This window comes from Ascaphus truei, chromosome 8 (assembly GCF_040206685.1).
Source record: "Ascaphus truei isolate aAscTru1 chromosome 8, aAscTru1.hap1, whole genome shotgun sequence".
Lineage (NCBI taxonomy): Eukaryota > Metazoa > Chordata > Amphibia > Anura > Ascaphidae > Ascaphus > Ascaphus truei.
This window is the reverse complement of record NC_134490.1, coordinates 22,436,618-22,459,026: the sequence shown is the minus strand read 5'-3', so window position 1 is coordinate 22,459,026 and position 22,409 is coordinate 22,436,618. Positions and strand designations below refer to the sequence as shown.

The following is a 22,409-nucleotide window of genomic DNA, read 5'->3' as shown; positions in this document are numbered from 1 at the left end:
TCTGGAGTATTAGAGAATGCTTGCTACTTTTTTTGTATAATTTAAAATTCAACTCTTAATGTGATTTTTAATGTGTTCTAATATATGGAGTATCCTTTGATGTCTATAGCAGGTTTAGCGCACCTCCCCAGCAGTGCAAGATCTTTGTAACACTTTCCTGTTTGTGATAGTTTGTTGCCAATGTTCCAGCAGTTTGTGCTGTAAACTGTAATAGATAATGTTACCTTAGTAATGTAAGGATACATTGAAGCTGATGAGTTACACTGACTGAAGGATCGATTGAAACTAAGAGGCAGCCATTTAGTGAACCCTGGGAAACAGGATTTTGCTGATCGATTGGCAGCTTAGGTAATTCGTTTTCAATAAAGGTAAATCAAATGCTGCATATATATATTAGAACAAAAAAAAATGATGCATATACATTTGTATTTTTTAAGCAGCTTGGATTGCCTCTTTAATGACAGAGTATGATGTCTCCACACTCATCTCACCCTACATCCTGCCCCTTTGATCCTAGTCCCGCACATCTCCTCTGCACCATCTCTGGCACACCAAGCCCACCCTAACCCCTCAAACCTGGTATATTCCCATTTTCTTTAAAACATACACTTATCACAGCCATTCTCCAGAAACCCTCACTTGACTCATTCTCCCCCTCTACCTACCTCCTCTGTTCCCCTTTGCCTCCAAGCTAATTGAGCAACTTCATGTATTCCCACAGGGGAAGAGCAAGCGGTGCAATGCTAAAGAAAATGGAGGCTGGATCGCAAAAAAAAGTAACTTATTCCATCATGATTCCGGGACATTGTGTATACTTGAGCAACTTGTATGCAACCAACTGACTCATTTTATCTCTTCCAACTCCCTGCTTGACTCTTTATAATCTTGTTTCCGTCCTGTACACTCAACTGAGACAACACTAATAAAAGTGACCAAAGACCTACTCGCAGCTAAATCTAAGGGCCATTTCTCCATACTAATTCTCCTGGATCTCTGTGATGCATTTGACACCGTCGATCAACCCCATTCTCCTAAATATTCTCCACTCTATTGGCCTCCGCGATGCAGCCTTTTCTTGGCTCATGTCCTACCTATCCAGCCGCTCCTTCAGTGTTTCCTTCTCTGGTCTCCTCCTCACACAGCTTTCTGTTGGAGTCCCACAAGACTGTCCTTGGCCCTCTGCTCTTCTCACTCTACACCTTTTCTCTTGGAAAACAAATACAATCTATCAGCTTTATGCCGATGACATCCAAATCTATTTCTCCTGCCCCGACCTCTTCCCTGTTCCATGTCTCCAACTGTCTCTCTGCAAACTCCTTCTGGATGTCTCACTGCTAACTGAAGCTAAACATGTCCAAAACAGAATTAATATTCTTTCCCCCATCCACTGCCACACCCACACTCTCCCTCACGGTCAATAACACCACAATCTCGAAAACCTCTCAGGCCTGCTGTCTAGGGGTCATCCTTGATTCTGATCTCTCCTTCATTCCTCACATTCAGACCCTCACGAAGCCCTGTCGTCTCCATCTACAAAATATCGGCACGATACACCCTCTTCTCACTCACGATAGAACTAAAATCCTAATCCACTCCCTCATGTCCCGTCTCGATTACTGCAATCTTCTCGAAAATCGTCATTCTCCTTGTCCACCTCAACGCTAATCCATCCAAAATGCTGCTGCTAGACTCATCGGTCTCACTCACCGCTCCACTTCTACGCATATCCCCACACTGGCTTCCCATAGAAAAACAAAAAGAACGATTCCTGCGTTCCTACCAATTAGGCTAAAATAAAATAGTGATCTCATGAATAAGGGTCATTTAGTTAAACCCTTTGGCCAAGGCGTTATAAGCCTGCAGCCAACGTCAAGCCATAACCGAATTGCAGGTACCTAAACTGAATATATGTAATTATTGTCCCTTGGACTAGTGAAATAATGTGAGAAAGCCCTGAAGGGGTTAAATAAAACAGATACTTTTGTGAGTAGTGCAATTAAAAGCTTTCTTACTCAGCTTTCAGATGTTTAAAAACTCCCTGAAAATGTACCTTTTTATGGAAGCCTATTTGCCATAACCAACACCCAACTCCCCTCCCCTCTCCTTTAGGACCAATTTCCTCATCCCCCAAGACTGTAAACTTACGAGCAGGGCTCCAATTACCTCTATATTATATATCTTATAACACACACACAAATAAAAAGATCACTTGTGAGCACATTCACATGTCTTAGACAGGGCTGCAACCCCGCCTTTCACCATTATCCCCAGCATACAGTGCTTCTACTGCAGCAAGGGATTCTGGGAAATCACATGCAAATGAGCACACACCTTTTGCCTGAAATCCATGTTTACATGGAACTCTTATACAGTAAGCCAATGCTCGCTGTTAACAGCATAAAAGTTGGGAGATACACACACACCCACACACATTTCTGTACCTCGTACTGTACAACGGAAATATTTTCATGCTTCACAAATAAAAAAATTGTATACCAAAAATAAATTATCTTCATGTCCTATGTAATGCCTATAGCTCAGGTGAATGGGCCTTAAGGTGTATTCCAGGGTTGGAAGGAGTCTTATAGAACAGCACAGTTTAGTAAATGTGTCCCCAAATCTCGATGCAATAAGAAACAGAGGATAAAATATATTACCTACAGTGGGTTACAGGCCATATAGAGCTCAATGCAGTCTCTTAAGATAGAGGTATATAGTTATAGACACACTTTTCTTTTTTTCTAGTTAAAGAGCCCATGTCAAAAATGTTCTACCATATTATCCCATCAATGCCACAGGGGTGGGGGGGGGGGGGGGGGAGGAGATTGTGAGGGAAAATAGAGCAAGGAAGTTTGTATGAAGTGCTCATGTGACTGTCCTTACGCAGAATCCCTGGCTGCAGGGGAAGCACTCTATGCCAAGAGATAATGGGGGACGGCAGGAATGCAGACCTGAGACGTGCGAATGCGCTCACAAGTGGTATTTGTATTTACTGTGAAAAGTTCAGAAATATAAAACACAACACCCTTTATAATTATATATATATTTAATTTTTTTAAGTTATGGTGTGTGAAATAATAGTTTTGTAGGCATTTTGTTTAGTATTCACAAGCATTTAAAGGCTAAACATATTTCCTTTTTCTGTGGGGAGAGAAGCAAACATTGAGTTGCCCTGTGATATGTATGGTGACTGATCACACCGCTTCACATGCTGTGTAATGCAATGAAGAGGCTTAGAGCGCACCCTAGTGGCTCAGAGGTACAACTGCAGCTCAGCTATAAATCCTGGAAACTATGGAACCCACAATGTTAAATTATCGCCCCTTCACAATACAATAGTACGTCAAGTCATTCAAAGTGCAGTTCACCCCCCCCACCCAAAATATGAGCTATTTTAAAAGGAAGTTTCATATGATGAACGTCAACGCAGGTTACCAATGTTGTTTTCTCACTAGCCATTTTGGGTTTTTATTTAAAGTGGCCCAAAGCCAGTAGCAGTGTGTTTCTCTGGGAACCCCCACTATGCACTCACTTTCACAGCGGGATTACAAGTGATTTTATCAGGAACAAAGGTCTTATCAGATAAGGTTGTAATATCACTAAGAGGGGATTTCACGCCATCTTAATTTAAGTTTTGGGACAATTCTATAGTTTGCTCACCCCCCCCCCCACCGATTTTTTTTTTAAATCTATGTCTTATATTCATAGAAGTAAAATAAAAGGTGTGTAGGGTGTGTGTGTGTGTGTGTGTGTGTGTGTGTGTGTGTGTGTGTGTGTGTGTGTGTGTGTGTGTGTGTGTGTGTGTGTGTGTGTGTGTGTGTGTGTGTGTGTGTGTGTGTGTGTGTGTATACACACACAATTTTTTTTTTTTTTTTTTTTTGCCCCACCAAATTTTATAAGTAAACGTAAACTCGTCCAATGTTAACGTCTGACGAATAGCGTTATACGCTGACTTTTGGTTACTGCAACCCCTTAATGCAGGTGTTCTCAACTCCAGTCCTCAAGACCCCCCCCCCCCCCCCATTCAGGTTTTCAGGACATCTCTGCTTCAGCACAGGTGGCTCAATCACCTGTGGTGAAGCATGGATACCCTTAAAACCTGACCTGTTGGTGGCCCTTGAGGACTGGCATTGAGAACCCCTGCTTTAATGGATTCATGTACAGAAGAATTTTGCACAGGCTTCCCCAGCAGTTAGCAAGTCGTGTCGCAGAGCTGTGAGCAACACGCAGAGAGGCCGCAGCACAACACATTGGGAGTAACGTCTCAGCAGAGCCAAGTCAGGGGGGACAAATCCAGAGGGAATGGGCAGCAGGGATGTTTTTGCAGACAGACCATTGTTCAATTACTTCGTCCAGCCAGCTTGAGACAAAGCAAGGGGGAGCAAAGTGTAGACAGTGATCAGGAGGCGGGTTCTGTTATCAGTCCTGATCTTTTCCTCTGCAATGGGCGTAAAACAGAACGGTCAAGTCTCACTAACTTTCTATGGCGTAGAGCAGGGGTTGCCAACTCCAGTCCCCAAGAGCTACCAGCAGGTCAGGTTTTCAGGATATCGCTGCTTCAGCACAGGTGGCTCAATCAGTAGCTCAGTCAAAGCCCGAGCCACCTGTGCTGAAGCAGGGATATCCTGAAAACCTGACCTGTTGGTAGCTCTTGAGTACTGGAGTTGGCCACTCCTAGCCTAGATTCACTAAGCGCCATTAAAAATCAGGCCACAGTATCACGTTACCAGAGCAGGAACAGACACTATTCTCCCTTAAAAGAGCAACCCCCCCATAAAGCCTACAACACGTGATACTGGCCTACAACACGTAATACTGGCCTACAACACGTAATACTGGCCTACAACACGTGATACTGGCCTACAACACGTGATACTGGCCTACAACACGTAATACTGGCCTACAACACGTAATACTGGCCTACAACACGTAATACTGGCCTACAACACGTAATACTGGCCTACAACACGTAATACTGGCCTACAACACGTAATACTGGCCTACAACACGTAATACTGGCCTACAACACGTAATACTGGCCTACAACACGTAATACTGGCCTACAACACGTAATACTGGCATCATGTAGAACCGGCTCTTTTTTTTTGTAAATTTTGTGCGTTAAAAATCTCGCTTTTCTTAGTCTCTAGCTTCTAAGGTTACTTCCGACACTTAATATTTCAAACGCTCACATCTCCTAAGCATCAGATTGGCGATCTGCGCAGACCGCGTTTTACGCCAATACGCAGAAATAACAGCAACGATGGAAATAGTTAGTGTAAGAGTAGCGTTACTTCAGGGTAACACTGCGTCATCTACAAAGTGACGTTACTCCCATTTCTAGAATAGGTGATACAAGTTCTTATCGGCTTTTATAATAGTAACCACAGCAGCTGTCATAGGCAATTCATGGCTAGCTGGCTGCTAAAAAGGGGTTATATATTCCTAACACCACACTTACTACCCAGCCCGCCACCCCCCCCCCCCATTGCAACAAGGGGTCAACACCCACTTGCCTTCCCCAGGGGGGCCAGTCATTTTTCCCGGGGCACCTACCCCTATCATCCAGCCTAATACACACAACCACTCCCCCCTATGAGAAGGATGTATTTCTCTATTAGCCAGAGCTGGTAATTAACACAGTATTACAATATACTGTACATCTGACTATGTATATATTAATATTAGGAGGCAATTTACCATCAGATAAGCGAGATAGTGAGAGATCACTAACCCTTTGTGTGACAGTGAGACTACCTAGGCCCTGTCAATGAGAGTCTAAATAGCCTCATTGGCAACATAGACATTAGTGATAAAATAAAACCACTTTGCACCCTTTTGAATATATGTATCTTTATTTATATAGCTCTATTCATCTACTATGCGCTTTACAGCAGCAACACGTGACTTCATAGGAATAAAGCGCTTCATACTTAACATTTAGGAAAAAAGTATTCTCTGCCCTGAAGAGCTCACAGTAGAAGTGTTATATAGGGAGATCTTACAGACAGTAGGAGGGTATTATGGTAAGTGCATCTGCAAGGGGTCATGGTAAATGCATACGAGATGCATAGTATCAGCCAGTGGAACTACCTACATTCTTCATTAATGAGGTGCGTTTTGTGATGGGCCTTAAAAGTGGAGAGAGGGTAATAGTTTGATAGAGGGGTAGAGCAATAAGTGAAAGGTTTAAAGCGGGAGAGAGCTCTATATACAAAATTGGGTAGAGAGAAGACATCCTTGAGCAGAACGCAAGAGTCTAGATGGTGTATAGCGAGAAATTAGGGCTGAGATGTAAGGAGGGGCAGAAGAGTGTAAAGCCTTAAAATAAAGGAGGAGAATTGTGTAATACGGGAGTTAATACAGTAGGAAGCCAAGAGAGGGATTTCAGCAGGAGAGACACAGAGATTTAAGCGACAGTAAAGTGATTCTAGCAGCACTATTTAAGATAGATGGTAGGGGATACGGGCGAGGGGCAGGAAGGCCAAACAGTAGAAGGTTGTAATAGTTGAGGGGGAGAGAATGAGGGCATGTGTTAAGAGTTTTAGAAGTACAGCACCAGGATCTGGGCCTATCTGCTGCTCTCTCATTATTGTATGCCATTTTTGTGACGCACCCTGAAATCTTGCAGGTATTTCAAAATTACCTCAAGAATTAAAAAACGACAAAAGACAGAGGCAGGCCAATGATCAACTGTATCACCTAATAGACCAATAATTATAAACTTATAATGGTAAACGGAGGCTGCATACTAAAGGGCTGGGGTAATAAACAACACAAAAAGGAGAGCAGGCGAGTACTCTCGAATCCAAATTTGTAGCACACCTCCAAATGAAATAAATAAAATATAACTTTTATTAGATGACAGGGGTTACATAAAACATATCACTATTAATTAAATCAGTACTCACATGCTCTCCCTTTTGTTTTAAGAATGAAAAAAACACTCAAATATTCAGCAATGTTTTAATAGCATCCCTTTCTACAGCCAAAAACACAAAAACCATGTCGCTAGAAAAGAGGGACATTTGTAAGCTGGCCGGCGGTGGCACCGCTGAACAAGGAAAGGTGACAAGTCCGAACCCTGTAGTGTGAATCCCTGCTGAGTTTAGAGTATTCCAGCCCCACAATGATTTGTAATGTGAAGCGCTGCACAAAGCATTATGGACACAAATGTGACAAGCTCAGCGCTGTTTGACAGCACTCAATGCTCTCCTGTACCACCCCTCCTCCTGCAGTTATGCTGCCGCCAGCCGGCTACTAAGGAGAGGCAGCAGTCTCAATCCTAGAACGTTTGTCAAACCCGTGACATTTTGACAAATGTATCAGCACCTATAAGGCACTGGGGTAGGTGTGAAAGAACCGAACAGGGCTCCCAGAGACGCACTGAATTAAAGATATTTACCTTCCAACATCTCCCCTGATGCCTTGGGGCAGGTAAACAGTGCTTTCCGCGGTGGAGCCAGATCAGAAACGCTGAAACCAGATGCGGAGATGGAGCTGCCGCTCACACCACCAGCCGAAGAGGACGATGATGAGGCGGCCATTGAGAGCAACAACCTTTATATATAACAAAATAAGATATAAGTGATATGTAGATAGAACTAGTTCTATCTGCTCACGCATTAAAGCCCCTCACCAACACACATTGCATCGACCAATAAATACTTTGTCTAACATTCTTTATGAGGACTCCTACTTTAGGATATGCATAAATACTTGTGCATTAATTAGGTTATTTAATAGTGCAGTCCCGCCTAGGGCCATTACCAAGGGCGGTGACGTGTTAAATGTGTTATAAAAAAAACAAAAACACTGGTAAAGTAGTGAAAAAACAGCTTGTGAGAAAGATTGGAATCAGATGGGCTGCTGGTAAAAAATAATGCATGTCATGAAACCAGGTGATTTGTGAGTTAGATCAGTGCTGTCCTACACTGGGAGACACTGGATACGTCACAGAACAAAATAGTGAGGGGGAGTTTCTAGTATAGGGGTGGGCAACTCCAGTCCTCAAGGGCCACCAACAGGGCAGGTTAATGATATCCCTGCTTCAGGACAGGTGGCCAAGTGTTCAACTGAGCCACCTGTGCTGAAGCAGCAATATCCTTAAAACCTGGCCTGTTGGTAGTCCTTGGGGACTGGAGTTGCCCAAGCCTGTACTAGTAAGAATGTGAATAAGGATAGTAGCATGTATAATTAATTAAACAGCTTCTAATAGAAAAAGTACAACACCTCAACAATGGGCAAGTACAAGTATTTTAAATATATATTTCTTTACTTCACATTTCCATGGTAAACAAATTTGAACGGTTATTCTATGAATCTTTAATTCAATATCTGGTGACGTCAAAGCCACAGGTACTTTTATTTGCTTTGTTCTTTAATTGGACGAATGAAGTCATCATAATTACTTTGCAAACAGATCAACAAAAGTACCTGATACGCTTGAATTCAGCAGACCCGGAGACATGCAAACCATTTATCTTCCACGAGATGCAAGGGGGAAAAACCCCCACTGTTAAAGGGCGAGTTAAGTTCAAAGCTTTAGTAACCGTATTGGTTCTGGAGAAAAGCATATTCGATGTTCAAGATTTCTTCATAGATGAAATTATAGTGTACAGAACTTTCAAAACCTCACGAGTTTCTTCAGGTGTACACTAAGGCTGAATCCATGCTCCCTGCTTGCTCGCTGAGGCGGCGGGCCGGGGGCGGGCGCGTCACTGGCCGGGTGCAGGCCAGTGACGTCACGGAGCTGGTTCGCCCTCATTGGGCGAACTGCTCACGTGACCGGCCTGTCTCGCCGGCAAGCGGGGGAATTTTAAATTCCCCTAAGACCTGCGCTTCCGCAAGCGCGCGGAAGCGCAGGTGAGCCCCTGCTAACGCCGCTCTAATTGCGGCTGTAGGGGCTCAGTGCTGAGCGGAAGCGCGCCAGCAAGCACGTAACATGGCCGAGGCCTAAGGCTGCGGTCCCAGTCAGCACTGTAGCACGCGCACCCAGTGGGGGGAGGTGGCACGTGCACTGCGATCTGAGGGGAGAGATTGCGATATGGGGGGAGGGGCGTGGCCATGACCTCACGCAGCCGGTTCGCCCTCATTGGCTGAACCGCCGGCGTGGGCACGCCTGTGTCGCAAACTGTAAACTCAATTTCACTGTCTTTGGAAAATCTTGTAGTACGGCGCAGCTGCACCTTCCACGCGAAGGTCCGTACTGGGCCCAGCCCCATTGAGGGGCGGTGCTTGTACGCAAACGCACGCCTGTAGAAGGCACTGGGACTGCAGCCTAAGGGTGATTGATACACAAACACATTCAATGATCTTGAGCAACGAATAGGGGCCTATAGCTCTCCCACCCGAAGGATTCACAGCTTGATCTGTTCTTGTATTTGCTATGAAAAATGATCTCAGCAGTGGGCAAGGGCTCCTTATCTGTGGTTTACCACTAGTGTCTGCAACCTCCCTGGAGTCAAGACAATAGTGTTTTGATGGTGATCAACATCAGGCATCGTTCTAAAACTCCCCGTATTTGACACTCTCTCCTCTCAGTTCAAACGAGATATTTAAAAAAAAATTTTTAACCACACAGGATGGGAACATGTGCACCCTCTGGCATTGACTTGGGCTATTTTCAGCTCCAGAGACGCCCTGGATCTCAAAATACCTACAGATGAAGTTCCCGGCATTATGTCCAGGTTTTTAATGTGGATTTAGGTGCATGCCCAACAGGAAGCTGCAACCAATGATATTGCGGCTTCCTCTTTAGTCTGTGAGCACGGCAAAATGTGGCAGCCATTTTGTTTACCCTAGAGTATCTTAGGAGCTGGGTGGACCTAGAACTTAAAGAAAATAAATAGTGCGGTTCAGCTCCGGAGGCTCATCAGGTCTCACCCTGTTTAACATCAAAATATTCTATTTTACCCACTACAATTATAGATATTTCCGAATTGTGTTGTAGGGCAATGGATTACTATAAAAACATTTAAATGTCCCTGCATGGTTATTGATGCATAAACGATGCCCAGTATAAATTTTAGTTTATTTCCCTGTCTTGTTCTAAAATAGACAGCTTTTACCTTTTGGAGACAGGCTAGCGAGGTGTACCTCTTTTACAATAGAATTAATCCACTGTAGCAGACACAGGACCACTACTTTCCAATGTTACTTCCAGCAATACATCAGATCCTGCATTACAGGGCCCTATATTCATTAGGCTGAAAACACCACAAGGGGGAGGTTATTTGACGGTGATACCGTGACACATACTAATAGATTAATTTACATCTCATCGAATTTCAGATTTGCTAGTGCAAACCCTAAATTTCCTGGTCAAAATGTCCCATGTCCAAAAACATGCTTAAAAAGGTGATGAGAAGTAGATTTAACACCATTATTGTAGTTCCAAGATGAGGATTGGCGATGCACAGCAACAAGAAAAAAAATGGAGTTCAGCACATCAGATAAATTAAAAGCAATTTATTAAAGGGGTGGCATCAGGGATGTGATGGGCAACGATACTGACGCGTTTCATGCGTGTTGAGCGCTTTGTCAAAGAGTCTTCATCTTGTCCACTATGCTATGAGTGATACATCTATGATGGATTTAAGGAGTTTATTCAATACCCTGTAAAATACAACCGTCACTTGACTCATATGGGATATAGATATATATATATATATATATATATATATATATATATATATATATATATATATATAGCCCCCTTTCCTCATGACTAAGGGAACTACGTGTGCTGCCCTTACCTGCGACACACAGAAGGCTTAAGCCTCCGCCGCTGGGAGCCTGGGCTTAGTGAATATAAAGAAAGAAAGAATCCCTTTAATGTGGCACTAGAGAGGTTCACCCTAATTAAAACTTAAATTTTATTATACCTGATTAAAATAAATTGTTTGGAATAACCACATACAAAAAACAAACATATAATGATATTAAAAGACGGAGAGGTGTGATAGGGTGTTTAGTGGAGGTATAATTATATATAAATACCTCTCTAATACTTAGTGGACCCTATAGTAAGGGTGATCGCTATACTGGATATGTATAGGTATATATCAGACCCCTAACCAAAAGCAATGGAAGGAGGTATAGGCAGATGAATATGCTTAGCTGTTGGATGTGAGACTGAGTATATTGCTGGCTGAGTTGAAGCAGCCACTACTCACTGCACATGGTGTCTGTTGTAAGCTTTATTGTGACAGGTCTAGTATAAGGCCAGCCACATTCACTGCAGATATATAGTAGTAGATCAACCCTAGGGTCTGAGTGCTCTTGCTGCCCACGAACGCAGTCTACGAAGCACTCAGACAGTATATCACACACACCTCCCCGATGAGCCGACGTCACGTGACGGTGACGTCAGACGTACCCTACGTACGTTTCACCGTAACTGGCTTCATCGGGGGCCCCTATATATCTGCAGTGAATGTGGCTGGCCTTATACTAGACCTGTCACAATAAAGCTTACAACAGACACCATGTGCAGTGAGTAGTGGCTGCTTCAACTCAGCCAGCAATATACTCAGTCTCACATCCAACAGCTAAGCATATTCATCTGCCTATACCTCCTTCCATTGCTTTTGGTTAGGGGTCTGATATATACCTATACATATCCAGTATAGCGATCACCCTTACTATAGGGTCCACTAAGTATTAGAGAGGTATTTATATATAATTATACCTCCACTAAACACCCTATCACACCTCTCCGTCTTTTAATATCATTATATGTTTGTTTTTTGTATGTGGTTATTCCAAACAATTTATTTTAATCAGGTATAATAAAATTTAAGTTTTAATTAGGGTGAACCTCTCTAGTGCCACATTAAAGGGATTCTTTCTTTCTTTATATTCACTCTGTGTACACTCCCTGTGAGCACCACCCTCCCCTAGCAATTGTTTGGATTAGATTCCCTCCTCAGCTTGAGCAGAGTTCACAATCTGCAGCTTCCAACTGCATGCAGATTTCTTTTCTGTTGAGCCTGGGCTTAGCCCTCGTTCTCCTTGGTACAGCGCTTCCACCTGGGAGGGATCCTAGCTCTGCAGGATAACCCCTCACAGGAACCAATACAAGAATAGTAATACACACCACACGTCCCTTGCGGAGCCGTCGCCAAAGATGGACACCGCAGGCTTGTCCTACTGTGCATCGTTGCTTTTGCGCATGCGCCACATCAAAATGGCCACCGCGACCCTCTGACTTTCAATTGAAGGCGTGCGTGATTCCCAAGATGGCGGCTCCCGCTTGCCGTGTACGTTGCGGAGCTCCGGCGCTACGATATACTAGCTGGCAGCCTCCCCCGCCCAGCACAGAGGTCAAAGGGGGAGCTCGGCTACATCCTCCCCCTGGTGGAGACTCAAACATCCCCGCTTGGGGACATAATACAGAGTCTACACAATAAAAATGCAGTGTATAACATACAACTTAAACGAGCGCATTGACTCTAAACAATATTAAACAGTTCTGTGAGCATGGTTATAACCGAAGCTAACCTGCTCCGAGTCAGCTTCTGAGACTCAGTGAGGTGCCCCTAATATATCGTATGCCACTCGATTGGGAGGGCGTCTCACTCGCCGACTCCTGCGAGTCTCTTCTACAGCATCTTCTTCTACAGAGAGGCTACCATCGGCTTGAGGCCCTGTGTCATGATCGGGGTATGAGGGGTTAATGGGATCTGTGTACATGTTGATCTGCATCCCCCTGCTTCAGCAGAATTGCCCCAGGTCTTAGATTTATTTCCACAGCAGTCTGTGTTATATTCCTGTATGTGTAGAAATCATGTCGGGAGGGAAAGGGTGAACCATCTTGTGTATATGTTGATCTGCATCCCCCTGCTTCAGTAGAATTAATTGCTATGTTATGTATTAACATGGAGAGAGGGTTAACTGTGTATTTGTCATAATGTAAACCCCATAGAACCATATCTCTGTATGTGTTTGTGCTACAAGGCTGAAATTTGTATATGCTTTCCTATGCAACGAACACAGGTTGCATAGATATTGTTAATCTGATTTAAAATATGGGAAAAATAGTTATGTTATCACTGTTTTTACTATAACTTTGGAGGCCACTTGAAAGGCTTCATTGCATATGCAGCCAGGAAATTTTCCTGTCAAAAGTGACACCCTACATGAAAGACCCCGGCCCCATAAGCATTTTTGCTAGACAGGATGGCAACGAAGGCATCATGTCATAGTTTTTTATAAATGGGCTGGCCAAGTAGCCACAGGGGAGGGTTGTATTAATGAGGGGCTGGGTAAACCCAGCTTTTTGCGTTACCTGGCAACCTGTGATTGGGTCAAGATTTTTCTTCACCAATAACTGAACTGCCATGGTAGGAATGGGCGTCTGCGTCTATATAGTTGCTTGCACCCCTTATTCCTTTGATAGTTGCTTGTTGCTGTCGTTTTGTCGTGCTTGTTGTGACCTATAACAACTAAGGAGCTGCTATTCGGCTGAATATCTCCTTGCCCAACCTCAGTAAGTGTATATATTTCTGTAATGTTATTTGCTTGATGTATTGTCTGTTCTGCTCATAGGAAATAAACTGAGTTTACTATATCCTAGTCTTGTTCAATCTGGCCCGGTTATTGTATATATGTGCTATTCTCTCGTGACACCCTGGCCCTCTCAAAAGGGGTGAATCAGTCTCTTATAGGAACGAAACTCAGGTTTCTTGGGTCGAGGGGACGGCTTGTTGAAGCCACTGGGCAGGGAACTTGAGGCATTGGCCCATTACCTGTTGCTTCTTTGGGTGGTGCCCACCAGTCTATTGGAGTTGGCGGAGATTCCTTCCAAAAGGATCTTGAGAGTCGGTTCTGCTACCGAAGCGGAATTCTCCTTGGACTCTTCTGACTCACTGGTGTCGCTATTGACTCCGGTTCGGGGTCACTTTCCCCCACTTGAGGAATGGGCAGCAAGTGATTGCTATGCCAGCCCTTTACCCTTCCATCTGCGTCTTGTATTCGGTAGACAGGGAGGCCCGGCATCTGGGATTCTACCTTGAAGGGAGTTTCTTGCCAGCGGTCCCCTAGCTTATGTTTACCGGGCACTCCTGATTTCCCAGGAGAACGGCGTCTCCGGGCCGAAGTTCCCGATGGCGGACCTTGTGGCCATACCTTCGCTTGTTGCTCGCGTTCAGCTGGGCGGTAGCTTTTTCCGCCAACCGATATGCGCATTGAAAGCTGTCCTGGACCCCCCTCACATTTATAATTAGTCATGTTCGGCACTCCATCGGCAATACCCGGAAACGTATGTCCACAGGCAGTTGCGCTTCTCGGCCGATCATGAAGTAGGGGGTATACCCGTGCATTCATGCCTTGTGCAATTGTACGCACGCACTAGCGGTTCGACATGGTTGCTCCATTCGGCTTTCTGGGAGCCCATTAAGAGTGCCTAGCATATCCAGAAGGGTCCGGTTGAACCTCTCCGGCAGACTGTCTCTTTCAAGTTGGTATGGAGTAGTACGAGACTTTGATGTTGAGCAAGTTGGAGTTCTATAAAATCAGCTTACTCTCCAAGTCTCTCCCCTGATCGGAGTGCATCCGATTTGGCAATCTGTAGTGGATAAAATACTTCTCCCACAGCACTTTCGCTACTGTAAAAGCTTTCTGATCCTTGGTTGGGCACATCGGGTGCAGTGATCGTCACTACCAGGACGTTCCTGATGCCCTTTGAGTCTGCCTCAATACAGAGAAAGTCCATGCAGACTAGGTCCATGGGACCAGAGCTCTTTAAGTGGCCCATTGGGGCTGCACGTGTGGGCAGTGTCTTCCGCTGTATACACTGCAGGCATTTTCTACAATTGTGCTCTTCTGATTGACGCATTTTGGGCCAGAAGAACCGGTCTCTCACTAGGCTGAAGGTTTTATCTATGTCCAGATGTCCATTATCGTCAAGCAGCAATCATAGAACATGGTACTGCAAGCATCGGGGCAGTACCAGTTGTCTCCTATCAGGATGGTTGTGATAAGGGACGATCCTGTAGAGACCTCGCTCCATGAGGAATTTGTCCCATTCCCTCATAATAACTGCGACTGTCGGTAGGGTTGTTCTGTTGGATAGCCTGGCGTATGGCTCTAGCCACTGGATCTCTCATCTGATACACCACCAATTCTTTCCATCTTACGATGGTATCTTGGGTGATAGACATGCCGTTGGGGTGGCAGTAGGGAGTGCCTTCGACTGACATCTCAGTGAATCGGCTACTCTTAGTTCGGAGAACGCAATCTTGTCCTCCACTATTGCTGCAGTAGAGCACATTGCCCGAATCCCAGGTCCAGGGATTTCTTCCCATGGGCCATCGTCTGTCACTTCACTCAGTCCAGGTCTTCTGGACAAAGCATCGGCTCCGATGTTCAAGGGCCCCAGCTTGTACTTTAGCGTGAACTGGTAATTGGATAGCGCGGCCAACCACCTTTGACCGGTGGCATCCAATTTAGCGGAGGTCAAAATGTAGGTTAACGGATTGTCGGTCCATTTCCTCGAAAAGAGACTCCGTACAGGTAATCGTGGAGTTTTTTCGACTACCACCCACTTGAGTGCGAGAAACTCCAGTTTGTGAACCGGATAATTTTGTTCACTCGGCGTCAAGCTTCAACTCACATACGCCACTGGGCAGGGTACTTTTGGTGTAGTACAGCTCCCAGTCCGTTGAAGCTGGCATCCACGTGCAGGATATATGGCTGCTCTGGATCGGCGTAGACCAAGACAGGTGCTTCGGTGAGACTTTTGAGTCCTCTGAGCGCCTTTTCGCAGGCGGACGTCCACTTATATCCGAATGGTGTCTGTGGGGGATGCGGCCTTCTGCCAAGGTTCCTCGAGTAGATCTTCAATAGGTTATTGAGGACTTTGGCCTGCTGGAGTACCCCTCCATGAATCTGTGGTAGTATCCTTAAAACCCCAGGAAGAATTGGAGCTCCATTTGTCTGGTATGGGCCAGTTTACTACAGCTTTGACCTTAGTGGGGTCGGTAGCTAATCTTTCTGCCCACATGGGTGACCGACGTGCGGCAAAACCGACATTTGTCCAGGGACAACTTCAGGCCTTTGCCCAGTCTACCAGTACCTTCAGGGAGATGTTCTTCGTGCTCTTCCAGGGTTTTACCTAACATGATGATGTCGTCCAGATAATACTAGGCATTCCCGGGGATTCATATCCCCGATTGTCTTCTCCATTAACCTCTGGAATGTCGCCGGTGCACCACAAATGCTTTGGGGCATTCGGGTGAATCCAAGGGGGCAGACAGTCTTCTCCTGGTTTCCGAAGCTAATGGGTACCTGGTAGTATCCAGACCTCAGGTCCAGCATGCTGAACCACTGACATTGATAGGGCGCCGAGGATTTCTTCTATCCGCAGCAAGGTGTATTGGTCGGGTACTGTATGGCTGTTCAGGGTGCTGTGGTCTACGCATAGGCGGACGGACCCATTATTCTTGCGCACTACCACGATAGGGGGAGGCATAGGGGCTACAGGATTGCGTTACAATGCCATTTCCTTCAGGACGTCCCTCACATCTCTGAGAGCAATGCGTCTGGAATGCTCCCGGAATGGAGTGGTGCATTCAACTGGATTGTGTGTTGAGCTTTCTTGCTGCAGCCCACACCCATCTCGCTGGTGGAGAACACAGCTTGATGTTCTGTCAGCTTGTCGCTTAGCCTTTCCTTCCAGGTTACCGGCAGGGTCGATTACCCCAAGTCAAACCGCGGATATCTGGCCTAGTTCAGGGGCCACTGGCACCCTGAACACGTCCTCACCCCTGGCCATCCTGCTCTCGACTGGCGCGCGGGACCGTTTCGCACCAAACCTCCCTTCTCTCCAACTCCCTAAGGTTCCTGGGACACCGCAGCCTGTCCTACTGTGCATGCGCAACGTTGCTTCTGCGCGACATCAAAATGGCCGCCGTAACCCTCTGACTTTCTGCGCATGCGTGATTCCCAAGATGGCGGCCCCCACTTGCCAGGTATGCCGCGAAACTCCAAAGGACTAGCCAGCAGCTTCCCCTGTCCAGCACAGGGGTAAAAAGGAGGAGCTCGGCTACATGTATCTATACATATCTCTATTTATACACACACACACAATCCACAAGAGGCCAGTCAGCACACTGAAATGAAGCAAAAAAGCAGATGCTAGTCCCATAGAGAAACACACAGCATACGAACCAATCCGAGGACCAGTAAAGAGACAGCAAACTGCATGGGGTTAATCAAAAAAAAACAGACACACGTAAACCAACGTTTCGGTCCCACATGGAGACCTTCCTCATACACACACACACACACATATATATATATATGTAACGGGTGTTCGTGTCTGGTCTGACCCCCCCCAATCTCACATTGGCCCCTGTGGTCTATCCAGCCCAGTTACATGTCTGTGTATGATGGTGCACCTGTAGGCAACAGGACTCCTGAGTCTCCCGCTTGATGGTATTGGGGGATGTCAAGGCGGACAGTATCTGAGGTAGTGGGTGTTGAGTCTTACTCACATTACGTGCAGCGCCTCCACCGCATCAGGATCTATGCAGATGCAGGTAGATGGTCCTGATGAGGAACTCCTTCTTGGTGGTGGGGGCCCCCGGAGAGTAATTGCAAACTCACACCAGGGGGTTTCCTTTTTACAAGTCATTTTTATTGTATCAGAGGTGGGCGAGCTGCCCTGTGCAGTGAAACTTCTCAGCCGCACATTCTCCGTGATTCCCTTCAAAAGGTACGCCCTCCCCATGGAGTGGGATTTCCTCTCCCCATAGGAAGATCACCCCTGTTCCAGGTCACTGGAACCGTTTGCCTTAGCTCACTTTAAAGATTGGTGGGTACCCCTAGTTACGACACTAGGGGGCACCTTAAACTTGGAACTTCAACCTTCCACTTCTACTCCCGTACGTGCGCGCACTAACTTTAGGCAGTGTAGTGCCTTATATACCTCAGGAGGCAGGCACATCTCTGAGGTCACTAACAATGGACTCAGAACATGTAGCCACTCCCATCCATACATAGGGCACCTCACCAGGGTGTGAGGGCAAACCTCCATAATTACTGCTGGCACTCCTGTAACTTACCAGGTCTTATTGCCAGCAGAGCAAAGCAATGAAATGAACCCCTCCAAAAGCGCTAACCTACACTAAACTAAGTGATAACAATTTGTGCTAAAACAACGATAAGTGCTCGTGCAACATCAAAATGATAACAAAATGACTTGCACAATGCTGTGGTAAACAAAGAGAAAAAAAAGCAGCTAGGTGACAATAATAACAGGTAATTCCAAAACCTGATATAAAACAGTGAACAAACAAATATAAAGTCCCCAGCGCTAAAGTCCAAGATACCGTGATCTTTAAGGCAGTCTCTAGTCTTTAAGATGGTAGTTGGGCTCTGGTTTAGATGCTCCAGATGGGATAGATGTCCTTGATGTAGATGGATACACCGTCTGAAATAACAGATAAGCAGACACACCTGATTGCGCAGTGTGTTATAGCAATCAGAGCCCTATCTGAGATGTGAAAGAATCCTACTCACATAATCAACGCCAATATGTTCAGTGGAGAGGATCTGTGCTTTCTCCCCTTCTAATCCGCTCCTCACACGAACCCCACGTGGAGACAGCTTACAGGAGACAGCTTACAGGATACACCCTCTATCTTCAATGGCGTCGGGGATGCGTCCGTTAACAACACCTCCACCAATGTGAGACAGGAATACGTACAAGATAGTGTAGTATGAACAGACCTTTAATGCTTAAAACACTATAAAACGTAATAAAATACACTCACATGGTGCAATAACAGATCGTATTGCTCAATATGCCGTCCGCAGCTTGCATTTCCTAACACCACACCGGAGAGTTCACTGCACACAGACACGCTGTCGACTTGGCGTGTGACGTCAGTGCTTTAGGAGGCTCTCCCTGCGGCAGGACTACAGTGGCTGGGATGGTTCAATGACTAAGCTCCTCCTCCCTACGTGTTTCGTGACACGTGGTCACTTCGTCCCCTGACGAAGTGACCACGTGTCACGAAACACGTAGGGAGTTGGAGCTTAGTCATTGAACCATCCCAGCCACTGTAGTCCTGCCGCAGGGAGAGCCTCCTAAAGCACTGACGTCACACGCCAAGTCGACAGCGTGTCTGTGTGCAGTGAACTCTCCGGTGTGGTGTTAGGAAATGCAAGCTGCGGACGGCATATTGAGCAATACGATCTGTTATTGCACCATGTGAGTGTATTTTATTACGTTTTATAGTGTTTTAAGCATTAAAGGTCTGTTCATACTACACTATCTTGTACGTATTCCTGTCTCACATTGGTGGAGGTGTTGTTAACGGACGCATCCCCGACGCCATTGAAGATAGAGGGTGTATCCTGTAAGCTGTCTCCTGTAAGCTGTCTCCACGTGGGGTTCGTGTGAGGAGCGGATTAGAAGGGGAGAAAGCACAGATCCTCTCCACTGAACATATTGGCGTTGATTATGTGAGTAGGATTCTTTCACATCTCAGATAGGGCTCTGATTGCTATAACACACTGCGCAATCAGGTGTGTCTGCTTATCTGTTATTTCAGACGGTGTATCCATCTACATCAAGGACATCTATCCCATCTGGAGCATCTAAACCAGAGCCCAACTACCATCTTAAAGACTAGAGACTGCCTTAAAGATCACGGTATCTTGGACTTTAGCGCTGGGGACTTTATATTTGTTTGTTCACTTATTGCCAGCAGGAGAGATGACAGTAGGCATTGTTAGGCATGACTACACACACACATATATACATATATACACACATATATATATATATATATACACACATATACATATATATTATACACACACACACACACACACACACACACACACACACACACACACACACATGTACATATATATATAGACATATATATATATATATATATATATATATATATATATTATACACACACACACACACACACACACACACACACACACACACACACGCTGTAGCACCGGATTCAGGACTTTTGTTCTATTTTTCTCGTAGATTTAACACCAGCATTAACTTGTTGGACAAGCGACGCCTGTGTGTTGTTCTGCAGGTAATAAATGTGCTGCAGTCTGTGTGCTACATGACAGTCTCCCCTGAGGGCCGGCTAACAAGTGACATGCAAGTGCCCCATCTCATCAGGGTGATATATAATAAATGTATCATGGGGCGTATTCCAGGACTGCAGCATAGTTTGATTTGGTGGTGGGTATTACCAATTGCCACCAGAACAAGCCAGGGCCGCAGAGGTGACCTGGCACTGCACCAGTACAGCCTGGTTATATTCTGTGTGGAGTAGTTATGTTGCATTCAGTATAAATGTATACACCGACACATAGTATAACCCGACCAGTGTCTCCACTTACCTGCAAATAATCTGACCTCTGACCGGAATCAAACACTGGGAAACCGGAACACACACAAAAGTGAGCTCGGCTGCAGACCATAGAGATGAAGAGGAGAGACAAGAGCACCCTGTCCTGAGCTCCTATGGACCAGCGACCCCTGGGGGCCTCCCAAGCAACATACTGTGAGTGTACATCCTGCTGAGTGCTCGATGTGGAGACTGGAGAACAAGGTAGGGACTATCACACTAACAGTGTCTCCCCTGTCACCCCCCATGTGCGTCTCCCCCTCCCCTGCCATCCCTCATGTACTCTGTGTAAGGCATCCTCGCACATAAACTCACTTCCTGCCCCTGAAGTGCAGCACTCACCCTTCCTTCCGGGTCCTTAAATCTCCTTTTTGCGACAGGGCGCTCTAGTTTATGACAGTAGGGTATGGAAAAACAGCAGGATGCCAACAAGTCACTGGGCGCGACGCACTAGCGGCCATCTTTTATTTGGGAATAACTTCCCACCGCGCTTTAGAAAGCATACGTTCCGGAAAATAACCTAAAACATATTTTTAACACCACACGTGGAAAGTAGGCTAGTTCTTTTTATACGTCCTTAACGTAGTTCTCTATGGTTGGCTTGCCCATACCAAAGATGGCTACCTCCCCGGATTAGCGGAAGTCAGAGCTCTGCATTGATCTCTATGATACAACTAACCCTGTCTAACGCCATGTACTGGGAAATGTATTACACAGAGCACTGGCCCATACATCTCAATGCAGTCTTGCTCATTCAATTAAAAAATAATAATAATAATACAATTCAACCTGTGTTTTTAGCTCTTGATCTCCTAAATGTCACCTAGTTTGGTCTTTTTGTTATGACCCTATTCTGCCTACATACACATGGGGAAATCAAGTTCTCAGTGTGATGTTCTTCCTTAATGAGTCACACTTAAAGAAACTGTCCTATTTATTTATATCTTGTGCAACATGAGTATGTGTCACATCCTGTAAGCTACGTATGTTTACCTGCTTGGCTAATAATGCCACTGTAATTACTTGACTGAATGGCAAAGTATTTTTTTTTCATGGAAATGTTAAAAGTAAATAAAATAAAAAAATTACGTATACTTGTAAAAAAAAACAAAACGAAATATTTAATGCAATTGGCTTCCTTAGAAAAATGTAGTTTCTCTGGAAGGCATTTTTTTTCTGATCTGTGTATTGTGGAAATGTAATGTTTTCCTTTTCTGAGCCTGTTGAAATAAAGCTAATCGGCTTCTTTGTTGATCTTTTTGACTAATAATGGCATCATAATTACTTTGCAAAGAGCAAGAGAACAATGTATCCATAGGTTTGTGGATTGTTAAACTATGTGATCACCTAAACAGGTTGGGTACATACTGCATCTACAAAACAAGCTACTGAATCATTGTTAAGGGCATTGATCTATTTTAACTTGTCTCTCCCATAATGACCTTACAGTCCAAAAATACAACAGTATGCCTGGAAATATTCAAAGTCTCCAAAGTGTATCAATATTTTAAAGCAACAATACGAATTCACTTAAAAAAATGTATATATATTTATTTTTTATTACTGGTTTGATGCAGGGGGGTGATGTCTGCAAGCAGGGGGTCTCCGGAGCTGAAATTATCGGGGTTCAGCACCGGAGACTAGGGTTGCTGGGTTTCTGGTTTTGATCCAGACAGACCGGTATTTGGCCCCTGCGTCTGGTAAAAAATGAGGTAATACATGTATGTGTCCGGTATTACCTCTCTGAACGTGGGGGGAAGAGCCAGGACATGTGTGGCGCTGTGGAGGGCCCGGTGACTGGAAAAAGCAGTTGCCGCCGGCCCCTGGCTCTCCCCCAGCTGCATGCCTCTCCCTCTGTCCCACGCTGAGCCTCTGATGGTGGCGCGCGCCGGGTCTCCCAGCTTCCAGCGCCAGCATCAGAAGGTAAGTATTTGTATGTATTGGGGGCGGGGTGTATTTTTTAATATGTATTTGGGGGTGTATTTTTTTATGTATTGGGCGGTGTATTTTTAT

The 22,409-nt window shown here is 45.2% G+C and overlaps 2 protein-coding genes across 4 annotated transcripts in view; one reads left to right on the top strand and one right to left on the bottom strand.

Moving 5' to 3' along the window:
• The window catches only part of ANAPC16 (anaphase promoting complex subunit 16), a 30,808-nt gene extending 9,839 nt beyond the window's left edge, over positions 1–20,969 (bottom strand). For 2 of the 3 annotated variants that reach the window (XM_075610777.1, XM_075610779.1), the window contains exons 1-2: positions 20,389–20,537; positions 7,406–7,560 (exon numbers count right to left, since the gene is read on the bottom strand). In XM_075610777.1, the coding sequence (XP_075466892.1) occupies positions 7,406–7,547 (142 nt within the window). In that variant the 5' untranslated portion in view covers positions 7,548–7,560; positions 20,389–20,537. Of the gene's footprint in view, positions 1–7,405; positions 7,561–20,388; positions 20,538–20,738 lie in introns of those variants that run through there. The other variant, XM_075610778.1, reaches the window with a different exon arrangement.
• Positions 20,449–22,409, top strand: part of ASCC1 (activating signal cointegrator 1 complex subunit 1) — a 159,381-nt gene continuing 157,420 nt past the window's right edge. The window contains exon 1 of the mRNA XM_075610775.1: positions 20,449–20,600. The gene's annotated coding sequence lies outside the window, so the exon portion shown is untranslated. The remainder of the gene's footprint in view (positions 20,601–22,409) is intronic.